At 43.7% G+C, this 12,520-nt stretch overlaps 1 protein-coding gene across 2 annotated transcripts in view; it reads left to right on the top strand.

Annotated features, from left to right (window-relative positions):
- The window catches only part of Cog4 (conserved oligomeric Golgi complex subunit 4), a 45,028-nt gene that overhangs the window by 22,920 nt on the left and 9,588 nt on the right, over positions 1 to 12,520 (top strand). For both annotated transcript variants that reach the window (XM_077686654.1, XM_077686652.1), the window contains exons 16-18: positions 7,546 to 7,602; positions 8,241 to 8,387; positions 8,466 to 8,558. In XM_077686654.1, the coding sequence (XP_077542780.1) occupies positions 7,546 to 7,602; positions 8,241 to 8,387; positions 8,466 to 8,558 (297 nt within the window). The remainder of the gene's footprint in view (positions 1 to 7,545; positions 7,603 to 8,240; positions 8,388 to 8,465; positions 8,559 to 12,520) is intronic.

The following is a 12,520-nucleotide window of genomic DNA, read 5'->3' as shown; positions in this document are numbered from 1 at the left end:
CTCACGCCAATGTCATCATCCAACCCTTGCTTAACGTAAACTTCAGTAGCTCTGATAACTTCCCCCTTTTCCTTGTCATAGAATCATGCAAGAAAGAATTGCCAATGACCATCATATCTGTATTTGTAATGGTGAAGTTTATTAGTAGTGTTGTTGGTCCAAATTACAAAGCAAAGGAGCAAAGTTTTCACAAGCAAACAATCCACCAGCCTACTGAACCTGACCTGCAGGACTTTAAAATATCCATGACACCACACCACAGCCTCTACAGATCACAGGGCATGTTTTGGAAACAGACATGACAACAATATGGACTGTGACCTCCTTGATAGCATGCGTCACCAGGGCATAGCCACTATCAAGAGAATAACAATCAAGCGCAATATTCAAAAACTAGAAATGCAACACTATCAAACTTTTGACTGAAGCACTCTACCTAAGTCTGTCGCTGCTGATGTGCTTCACTGCAATGTTCAACCATACATTCCGAAATCACGCCGCTGCTTCAAATGTCAGTGCTATGGACACAGTACTGCTACCTGCTGGGGAAATGTGCCAAGGGCACAGGACATTACCACCCATCCGAAAGCTGTTCTTCTAGCCAATTGTAATGTGCAAACTGTGAACAACCTTATCTTGCATACTCCTGGTCACGGGAAAAATTCAAAACAGAAAAACAGATTGTCAATCTAAAGGCCACACAAACTATCACCCATCAACCTATCAAGAAGTGAGGCAAGTGCAGTCTACGTTTTCACAAAGGTATGCTGGCGCAGCTCACCAGGCTGGCGTCTGGTCTCAGTGGTGACCAAGGTCGGTGAACTGATTTTGTCCCACGCCTGCCTCTGAAAGAGCTGCCAGCAGCAGCTCAAACAGCCGTCGCACCACCTAAAGTGGTCGCAGGCGCTTAGTCGCAACATTGGAACGTGTTGATATGTGTGTCTTCTGCCAATACACTTTTTGCAACTGCCGGAACCACGGTGGCAATACATAGACCACTTGCACATCTAGCACACCACAAAAGATGGCCACCACTTCAAATATGGTGTGGGGTGGGGGCCTTAACTCTTTCGTTACCACGCCTATTCAAATCGATCACCGGTGATTGATGATTTATATTGCCTATTTCAACATGTTGTAGTTGTTTCTCGTACACTTAATGCGGCCTGTGGTTAGTCTGGGCACTGCCCTTTTAGAATCAGTTTAAATTTTCCCGCTCCGGCGACATTGGGATTTTTGACGGCGTTTTTTGCGAGCTTAGCTGCGTGCGTTTTTGAGGAAGGGGGCGTGGCTGCTGCACTTGAGAAAAAAGGATGCAGATCGTGGTTAGGCTGCATTACCATAATATTTTTTTTGTCAAAAGGCTCCTGGCAAGTCAAATACCAAATAATGCGGTCAACTTTGTAATCCGACAGTGTTGAGAGGTGATAATTACTTGAAAATAGCCCCAGCTATTCACTTATGATCTTTGGTTCGGTCAAAGGGCAGCTTTATTCTCCCAAAGCTTATTTCTGATGGTCCCCCGCATGTCTAGCAAGTGTGCCTGCCATTTTCAACCAGTTTCCAGCAGTTTCGGTTTCGTTTTTACATTGCGAAATTCATATTTGGCGCTACTACGCAGTTACCCAACTACAAGCTCATTTGCCATGGCGCCTCCGTTCCCCGCTACTGCTCCTCAAAACAAGCATGCCGCTCGCGCTTCCACTTTATCTACGCCTTGCTTTTGCGATAAGAGCTTCCGCTGAAAGTCAAACGATAACACCAAGTCGTCGGGTATCAGTTCAGACGAGGAGAACGCTTCCAATTGGCCTTGAACACCACCAGCTGTTCACCGGCCAGTTTCGGTTTCATATGAGGTATTTCCGGAGGTCTAGTGTCGCTTCTTAGTAGTACTATCTATTCTGACGAAGTCTCCAACAGCCTTGTATTTGTTTCTTTTCAAAATTGTTAGGTGGCGCTGCAATGTAGTAGGCTCTAAAGCCCCTCTATTTTTGAAAGTAGCGACACTCTCCTCCCTTCGGCCGCTTTCCTCCTCGGATTTCACTCTCGCACCGGCCGGCGCGCTGCACACGGCACGCTTTGTCGCCCTGCGCTCTCGAGACGCTGCGGTAGGGTCAATGGGATCGCGTGTTGCTCCGGCGTTTTTACGTGTTGTTATTAAAACTGTCGCATGCAGACGTCACGATGGCTATGCAAAGGCCAGACGATTGTGATGTACAGGTTTTAACCTCTTCACGAAGAAGTGGCGACGAGAAAAGCGACGACAAACACAGAATCCTGTTATTTTATTGCCAGGTACATTGCCACTCCGTTTGTTGCGTTTGTTTTTGTTTCGCTCTAGCTAACATTTTATACACTGAATCATGCTTAAAGTGCTTTTATTTACTATGAAGTTTCTTAGCGAACAATACATAATTAGGAATCACTATCTTCAGCAGCCTTTTGGTACTTTTTTATGTTTCTGTACCCACTCCCCTCTGTAATGTCAATTCGCCCGTGACGGTATTATTTATAAAAACAAATAAATACACGCTGATTAGAGCACTCTACGAAAACTCTTTATTTGTACTTCGTCTGTAATATAATTAGGACACCGTGCTGCATCCCCAAAATACTGGACATATAAATACATTTTTCGAAGACATATGCTCACGCGAAAGAAAGGCGCGTACATTACATTTTAGGATATATACATGCAGTTCAAGAAGACAATCAGAAAAGAACACGAACAAGAATGAACATATCTCTCTAACAAATTATGCACAAAATAACTTCACCGCACTGTCACCGAACCTCGCAACAGCCGCACGCATGCCAACACTTTTACTGCCGCATTTGCTACTTTTCATCGTAGCTACTTTTGCATCTTCATTCGTGACAAGCATTTGAACTCGAACCTTTAACAACACACGCAAAATGTCTTTCAGGGCCTTGCTGCAAGTGTGTGCGAATTTCGCATCTTTTGGCGGGAGGTTTTCGTTTCTTTGGAGCCGGCCGGTGGGAAAGCAAAGTTGGAACGGCGTTTGGTTTTAGCCTCTTTTTCCCATACTTCTTCAGTATGAATGGTTCGAATTGATCTTCAATAAAATGGAGGTGCAAAACAATAATACGATTATTGGAAACTGTGGCATCACCAACACTTCTCTGGTATTGGTTTTAAAACCTTCCGATCGGCGAAAAAGAAGAAAGGAACTGAATCATAGCCTCAATGTCCTCCTGTTGTGATGTGGAAGTTCATATATGAGCTCTAACCAGTACCTCACGAATGGACAACCCGTGTAAATATACAAAATACAAATTTAAATACCGAAATTCAAATATTGAAAAAAAATACGTGTTGCTGAACATGACTAACATATTAAAGTAAGCGGCTTTTTGTTTACTATCAAAAACAATTAACTTCTTTACAGCATGTCTAAAACAAAATACAGCTGTACAGCAATTTTTAAAGACACGTGGGAAAAATTCTACCGAAATAGCACATCGTTACAGACCAATAGAGAGGGGACAATAAATGCATACATTTTTAATAAAAGTATCGTAAATCCGCTTTAGAGTTTCAATCGATGCAGAGGCGCGCATTTTACTGGACCTCACTTTGCGGTGTCCCGACCCGCTTCTCCATAAAAAAAGGGAAGCCTTGTTTAGCAAAAATTAAGAATAGCTGTGAAAGTGAAAGAGTGAGTTCACCAGATTCTGTCAACTCCTCGTGCACGCGCGGAAATACCGAAAATCGTAGCTACGTCGCACAAAGAAGTCCTTCTGGTATGCGCAAAGTCTTTCCTTCCGATGTTGTGCAGCCACTGCTTCTTGCGCTGGACACCTCTTTTGACACTCAGAATGGTAAACAGCGAGATTCCTTTTTCACTTTTACTATTATATTTGTAGGCGCAGCAGAACGGCATTGCGATTATGAACAAGCGCGAAGAAGCGCAAGCGCTCTGAAAGTCGCCGTGGCCACAGGGCGGCAAATGGCGTCTGGCGGAAAAAAAATAAAAATGTAAACAAGTTCGACACCCGCTTGACGGGCTGCGGAGATGTCACGGTGACGTTTGTTGACGTTTCCGCTCCCCGCAGCCAATTACGGCCCACGGAAGCCCCGTCGTCTCCCCTCCTGAGAGGGTGTGCGAGGAGGGCAGTGGCGGGTAAGGGAAACGGCGGCAAAGATCCAAGAAAGTCGCTACTTTCCCAAATAAAGGGGCTTTAGTAGGCTCGAGGTGCTGAACTTGCTTCACAGCCTGACGGCGGCTTGGTGAAAGCTTGCTGGGCATGATTCTAGCGCATCGTGCCTTATTCCTGCAAGCAGGGCTACCATAGTGAGTCAGAACATGACAATAAACCGCAAATGAAAGTTCTGACTTATAAGTGATCATCAGAACGTCAACAAGCATCCACCAAAGAGTTTGGTTCTCAACTCCAAGCCGATTTTTTTCACATCGCTTGCTTGCCTTCAATATTGTGCCGGTCATAATCATTGACAAGGTGTTTTTACATCACGTGGAGGCTAATTTGGGCCTTTAATAATGTCAAACTACCAAATTTCTTCCAGAGAACCATCTAAAATAGGAAAATTTGAAATAGTGGTTGGGCTTCACCACATGGCACGGGCACCACGCGGGCTAACATTTTTTTTTTATATCTCACAAATTGCACTGCGCAACTCAATTTTTCTTCTAGGACGGGTTTTTGAAATGTCTACCTACAAAATGTATATTCTAAATTTTTTATAGTACTGGTCGTTTATTACACACAACTTACTTTTTCCTATTTTCTTCGACGCGTGGACAAAATTTTCGAATTCGATATTTTTTTTCGCAATCATTATTTAGGAAAACATTATTAAAACTGGTATCATTGGAAAGCGCGTGGAATAATCTGCATTTTATGTCACTGCAATGTGTGCCTAACCAATATGTATAGCACAAAAAAAATGTTTTGTTAGACCCTTCAAAATTGGTGAATTTTGCGCGGTAACGAAAGAGTTAAGGCCTCCATCTCGGGCGTGCATGCTTGCAGAAATAACAGATGCAGCATGCTTTTATTGCAATTAGGCATGGGGAACACCTTTTGAGTGTTTAGCCAGTAGCAGGTTCCTCTGCTTCTTCTACATGCCAAGGCACATCCCAAACAACAGTCTATCCACTTCCTGTAGCAAGTACAGGGGCCTTTGTTCACTGGCCAACATAGCAGTTTCCCTCAGAGCAGACAAGAAGCAACAAGCGAGTTAACTATATAATGACTATCGGAGGTGAGCTGAGCTACATGCATCTTGGGTCTTGCGGGATTGATGCTGATGGGCGGTAACTTAGGCTATAACATAGTTCACTTCACTGAGATGAGACAGCATGACCAAGGGACTGGATTAGGTGGGAAAAAATTGCTGATACTGGCTCCGCTGGTAAAACCAGGGTTCACAACTAAATGAGTTCACTCTTTTTGTGGGTGGCTGGTGAATGACAGTGATCAAACTGTGTTTCGGATCAAACTTAGAAGCTTAGTAGGCGCAGTTGAGCCAGTCATCAGACCTGCTTGGCAAGGCGTTAGGTGTTAGTGAGCAACCAATCTTGATGGGAGGACGAGGGAAGTGTGCTGTGCTGGAGGCTTAGCAAAAGGCAGATGTAGAAAAAGAAGAACCCAGAATAGCCAGTGACGTCATGCTTTGCGGTGTTGTAATTGCTGGTGACGAAAGGTGGCACTATGCGCCAGTTTGTTTGATCTGATGCAAGGTACATTAACAGGAAGTTGCTTAGCATGCGATTTGTACGTTCTGTGGGCCCATCAGTTTGAGAGTAGTTGAAGGTGTAATCCTGATATTGGGGGCCACAAGGCCAAAGCTCTTCTACATTGGCCATAAATTGGCAACCCCCAGTCACTGATAGCAGCTTTAGGAGCTCCGGGGAGAATAACATGATGCAACAGGAAGAATGCGACATCTGCGGCTGTTGCCGTACAAAAAAGAGCAGTTTTGACTTATTGTGTCAAAAAATTTTATAGAAATAATAAAGAAATGGAAGAGGTGAAAGATAGAAAAAAAGCGGGGAGAGATGAGGTGTGTGAATGGAGAGCCCACCTGCTGTGAGAAAAAAAAAAATGTTCTTTTGAAAGGAAACGGGAACAAATGTGCCTTGAGCTATTCAAAATGGCCATGAAACAGATCGGTGTTCCCAAGACATGGAGTGTTAAGAAAAAAGGAAGCCATTTTTCGTCGCCGGTAATATTGTGGCGGGCCAATAGCGCTAACCACATGGAGCGATTTTGCAAGCGACTTGGGGAGCGACGCGACTATACTCAGTTACAACTCAAGAACGGCACCACCTCATGTAGGGTATCACTCCGCCAAAGCGCCGGACCCGTGACGTCAGTGCGCGCGCGTTTTGAACGGGGTTTGCTATGAATGCGTGATATCGTCTGCTTTGTCTCACGCAGTTTGTTTGTCGTCACTGGAGTCGTTTATAAGCATATTAAGTCCAAAAAATTACAGGAACGGCTCACGCTATGTTCAAAATAGTCCCAGTAACGCCCTACTTGCGCTGCGCGGAGAAACATCCGGCTACGGTGATAAGGCACAGCGGCAACTTCCGGTGCCGTTCTTAAGTTGTCACCGAGTATAGCGACGAACTACTTTTCGCCGCGGACCAAGTCGCTCATCGAATCGCTCGGTTCTGGGTCGCCAGAAACAGTCGCTCGCCTCCCGGAAGTGGCCTCAGCGACTAGCCAATAGGAGAGCCGCTCCGTAAGCACGCAACCTCCGGTTTTCGAAGAGAACGGGAGGGAGATTTGGCGCGCGCGCAAAATCCGCACAGACTGCGTTTGCGATGCAGCGGCGAAGAAAGCTTTGCATGGCAAAGCTTGTGTACATGCTGAAACAGAAGCAAGAAGGCTCCCGCACACACTGGGTGAGACCCGTGTGGCAAAAACGACGTCAAGAAAGCGAATTCTTCACGCCGTTCTGTTGGAGCCGAGACACGAGGCGCAGAAGGAAAAGCGCGCGCTATCGCTAACCCAAACCAGTTTTAGAGATGCAATGAAGTGCAAAAAGCAAGGTAGAAGGGCGTAATACTTTTTAGTCATGCTTTTTATGACAAATGAACAAAAAATGTTTGTAAACAACCAGCGTACCAAGCGCGTTACTATGCGGCAGCATTGAAATCGCCGTCCACAGTCGCTCGAGCGGTCGCTGTCATGTGGTTGCCTCGGCGAGCGACTTCGGATCAGCGACTGCGGATCCTAGTCGCGTCGCTCGTTGCGGCGCTGTAAAAATCGCTTCATGTGGTTAGCGCTAATGGGAAAAAAAGAAAAAAAGAAAAAAGGAAAGCCGATTACAAAGAACGTTCAGCAATACCTCTTTGCGGGAAAATGTAGAAATATTTTTGCTTATTACTGGTTGGGGTGTTCTTGGTATTAAATTCAATATTCAATTTAATATTCATTTGTGAACTACTATTCATTATCTGCACACCCTTAAAAAAATGTTGTGTGATGCTACTTATTATTATTGCCTTTGAAAAACAGCAGTTAAATGCCCTTGTTTTGTCTTTAATACAGGAAGACCTATCCAAATCTTTTTCTTCAGCCACTGAACAAGAGACAGCAAAACTAGAGGTGAGCTTTAATTGTATTACTAAAGACCTTTCTTTTTGTTTGCAGTTACTGCAATACAAATTCGTATTTTTGTGTGACTCCAGCCTTAACTTTGTTTTCTGGAGATTTGCATCTAATGTAGAAAGTCCCTGTTGTCAGAATTCTAGGTTAAGCGCGTTTCTTTTTACCGCGGTTGCATATGCAGTGACGTCTTCGTTCTTAAGACTGCTTCTTTGGTTTATTTGTCAAATAATGGGTTGGGAATAATAGCCACACTAGAATGAGCATTTGGTGCCTGTAATCAGGCATCTAAACATTTGCAAAAAAGCATTTTTACATCAATATTTTATTCAACATTCTGTTTAGTGCATTGCCCGTATGCCTTAAGCAAGGTGGAGACTGGCAGATGTCGCACTAATTTTGCGAACGTTGGGGCCAGATTTGGCCGCGCATCCTTGTTTGGCTTTCAGCCTTATGCTTGTGTCTGGAGAGGGTCTAGGAAGTAAAATAATACACAGTATAACTCTTATCTGGCTGCAGGAAGGGGTCAGCAGCATACTTATACGCAAAAGCTGAAAGTTACAATTTCTTCTTACTAACACCCAAATTGTTCCATTCATTTTTGCACTATTTTGCACCGACACCGTTCATTTTTGCAGAGCTGCCTGACTGACCTGAGCAACTCGTCAATGAAGTTTCAGTCCCTCCTAAGCCACGGCGTGGCAGAGCTTTGCAATGCGGCAATCAAGCCACACATCAAGTCATGGGCCGATACATTCCAGTCAACTGACCACTCACTGACAGAGGTGAGGGCGTTCAAGATTGGGGGAGGCACGATGTCTGGCTTTGGACATCGGAGCATGACTGCACACTCTTACTTCTAGGACGACTTTACCTCGTACGAAGCCAATGATGGAATTAGGCCATTTTTACAAACATTCATTGTTACACTTGATGGAGCTCTGAAGACGTTCAAGGTACGTTCACTACTACATTGACTCATGTTTTACATATCGGGGCATAAAAAAACCAGGCAATTAAACTAGAAAGTACTGCTCTGTGTAGGTGTTTTCATTATTCATTAGTCATTAGTTGAGTCATTAGTATTAATCAACAGCCATTAGTTGAGCCACCAAATGGTATCCTGTGGGCACTCTGACAGTGAAGACTGCCTCCTGTACACAAGCCAGCAGTGCATTTTACCAGATGTATTAATTGTGCTATTCGTAGCGGTGCTGCTATTATACTATCGAGACCATTGGTGCACTTGCTCTGGCATTAACACTGACGTTAACGCGGAAGTATGTGAAAATGTGGGCCAATTACGGGAAGTCACGTGGCTTGATAGATGGAGCTTTCATCAAAAACAATGTGGTGCCTGCGATTTTGCTGTGGTTCGTCCTTGAGTGTGAAACGCGGCGTGTGTGTTTATGACCGCGGTCTGTAAGAAAACTTTTAAATTAAATTAAAAACTCATTGTCATCTTATAAAACTCATTGGGATGTTATAAAACTCTTAGTATATCTATGGTTGACAGCGGGCTCGTGAGCCTCAGGAATGGGATAGTAGACTTGCCAAAAGCAGTGGCGTGCGCTGCATCGCTGCGATTGTTCAGGCAGTGCCCGATAATAGGACTGGTTACTGTTGCATGTGAGTAATAATAAGTAATGTATGTGAAGTGAAATTAAATGTCAGAGGGGAGGTGACTAAGCATAGAAACATTACTCAAACTACAATCGTAGTGAAAGTGCGCCTTGGGGGTTGAAAGGGAGGGCTGGTAAGGTGAAAGGAGCAGTCACCTTGCTTTGCGCAACTTTTGCCGTGGCCCTATACTTGTTCGTATAACGCAGCCTGGGATTTTTTTAGTGTTCAAATGGTAAAACACACCTTGTAATTGCAGCGTTTTTCAATGTGATCTTTTTAATGGCACTTTAGGTTGATGCATACAACCCCAATACAATATGAGAAGGTAGTGCAGTTCATATCTTGTCATATTCTGTCAAAATACTTTCTCCAAAGGCTATTTCAGTAATTTGTGAAGCTCTTAAGAAGACACATTAAATGCCGTTAACTGCTCCAAATCAAGGTTTTTCTGCTCCAAAATTAGGATTTTGCTGCTCCAGAAACTGCTCCCAATTCTGTTTCAGCCATCTCACCCTGGTGTCCCCAAAGGCATCAGTTATTCAGGGGAGTAGAAATATAAAAAATGCACAGACGAGTGTTCTGCCCAAAAATGTAAAGTCAGTGGTTACCATAGCATGAGATCATTAGAGTGTAAACTGTGCCCCTCTAAAACATACAGAATATGAAAGTGACATTTCTTAATTGATATTGAAGAATGTACAGCCAGCACAGACAAGGTTGCTTATTTTTATGTCCTGCAAGACACAATTTTGACAAATGCTTGTCTTGAGAAAAAAGATTGTTAATCATGCATTCTGCAACTTCGACTTGGAAGGATATTTTTGGGGGAACAAAGGGGGTGAAGACTCGTGTTGATGTTAGATATAATGGCAACTATGCACATGCCGTTAACTGCTTACCTGTTTACCCATTCATCTCAACTTAAATTCATCGATTAACACTTGTTCCTCACATCAACTTGTTATATATTAGCTCTCATGCTAATGTCTAGCCTCCTGGTCAGCCGAGTTGGTAGAGTGACTTCCCTATACTCGAGTACAAGTTAGGTAGGCAATAGCTCATGTAGTGTATCACTCCACCAAGTGACGGACCCGGATTTAAAACGAGATTGCGCTTTATGTGTAATGTCATCGTCTTTTTCACACTTAGTCTTTCTGCAGTCACTGCAGGAATTTAAATGCAGATTAAATGTGAGAAAGCACGGAGACTACTCGTGTAACGTTAAAAATACTCGCAGTAAGGCACTTATGCACCGCGCGGAGTAACAGCCGGCTGCGGTGATGAGGCACAGGGGCAACTTCCGTTGCCGTTCTTAAGTTGTCTCCGAGTATACATAAGTGGTGGTCCGGGTTCGAATCCTAGAGCGGGACAAATATTTTGCACGCTGCAATGTTTTTGAGAAAGCTGCACGGCGTTCCTTTGTAGCCGTACAGCTGTGTTTTAAACAGTGGATGTCAAATTTTCCTTTTGCAGTAGTTTGATTGTAAGCACAGTGCTGTCAAATAAGCAGTAGAAGCTTCTTGAATTATTATGAGGTTATAAAATGTGCACACTGCACTTGTACGCCTTAACTCTTTCGTTACCGCGGGAAATTGACCAATTTTGGGGGGTCTAACCAAACATTTTTTCTGTGCTATACATATTAGTTAGGCACACATTGCAGTGACATAAAATGCAGATGATTCCACGCGTTTTCCAACGACACCAGTTTTAATAATGTTCTCATGAATAATGATTCCGAAAAAAATGATCGAATTCGTAATTTTTGTCCAGGCGTCGAAGCAAATGAAAAATAGTAAGTTGTGTATAATAAACCACCGGTAGTAGAAAAAATTTAGAATAGACATTTTCTAGGTAAACATTTTAAAAACCTGTCCTAGAAAGAAAATTGAGTTGCACGGTACAATTTGTCAGATATAAAAAAAATGTTAGCCCACGTGGTGCCCGTGCCTTGTGGTGAAGCCCAACCACTATTTCAAATTTTGCTGTTTTGGATAGTTTTCTAGAAGAAATCTGGTGGTTTGACATTATTAAATCCCCCAATTAGCCTCCAAATGATGTAAAAACGCCTTGTCAATGATTATGACCAGCACAATATTGAAGGAAATCAAGTGATGCGAAAAAAATCTGCTTGGAGTTGAAAATTAAACTGTTTGGTGGGAGCTTGTTGATGTTCTGATGATCACTTATCAGTCAGAACTTTCATTTGCAGTTTATTATCATGTTCTGACTCGCTATGGTAGCCCTGCTTGCAGGAATAAGATACAATGCGCTAGAATCGTGCCCACCAAGCTTTCACCAAGCTGCCGTCCTGCTATGAAACGAGTTCAGAACTACGAGCCTACTGCGTTGCAGCGCCACCTAACAATTTCGGAAAGAAACAAATACAAGGCTGTTGGAGATTTCGTCAGAATAGACAGTTCTAAGCAGCAACACTAGAACTCCGGAAATACCCTCGTATGAAACCAAAATTGGCCGGTGAACAGCTGACGGTGTTCAAGGCCAATTGGAAGCGTTCTCCTCGTCTGAACTAATACCTGATGACTTGGCGTTATCTTTTGACGTTCAGCGGGAGCTGTTATCGCAGAAGTAAGACGTAAATAAAGTGGAAGCATGATCGGCATGCTTGGTGCGAGGAACAGCAGCGGGCAACGAAGGCACCATGGCAAATGAGCTCGTAGTTGTGTAACTGCGTAGTAGCGCCAAATAAGATTTTCGCAACGCAAAAACAAAACCGAAACTGCTGGAAACTGGCTGAAAATGCCAGGCACACTTGCTAGATATGCGGGGGACCATCAGAAATAAGCTTTGGCAGAATAAAGCTGCCCTTTTTCCGAAGCAAAGATCACTATAGTGAATCGCTGGTGTCATTTTGAAGTAATTATCACCTCTCAACGCTGTCGGATTACAAAGCTGACCACATTATTAGGTACTTGACTTGCCAGGAACCTGTGGACAAAAAACTATTATGGTAATGCAGCGTAACCACGATCTGCATCTTTTGTTTTGTCAAGTGCAGCAGCCATGCCCCCTTCCTCAAAAACACACGCACCTCAACTCGCAAAAAATGTCGTCAAAAATCCCAATGTCGCCGGGGCGGGAAAATTTAAATGGATTCTAAAAGTGCAAAGCCTAGACTAACACTGGCCGCAATAGGTGTACGAGAAACGACTACACCATGTCAAAATAGGCAATATAAATCATCAATCACCGGTGATCGATTTGAATAGGCGTAGTAACGAAAGAGTTGACATAGCGAGGACACGGTTGTGCATCTGACCCGTAAGTGTCAGTC

This window comes from Haemaphysalis longicornis, unplaced genomic scaffold, assembly GCF_048455015.1.
Source record: "Haemaphysalis longicornis isolate Haplotype H1 unplaced genomic scaffold, Haemaphysalis longicornis Haplotype H1 scaffold_1, whole genome shotgun sequence".
NCBI lineage: Eukaryota > Metazoa > Arthropoda > Arachnida > Ixodida > Ixodidae > Haemaphysalis > Haemaphysalis longicornis.
The sequence above is the reverse complement of the archived record's forward strand: the minus strand, read 5'-3'. Positions and strand labels throughout refer to the sequence as shown.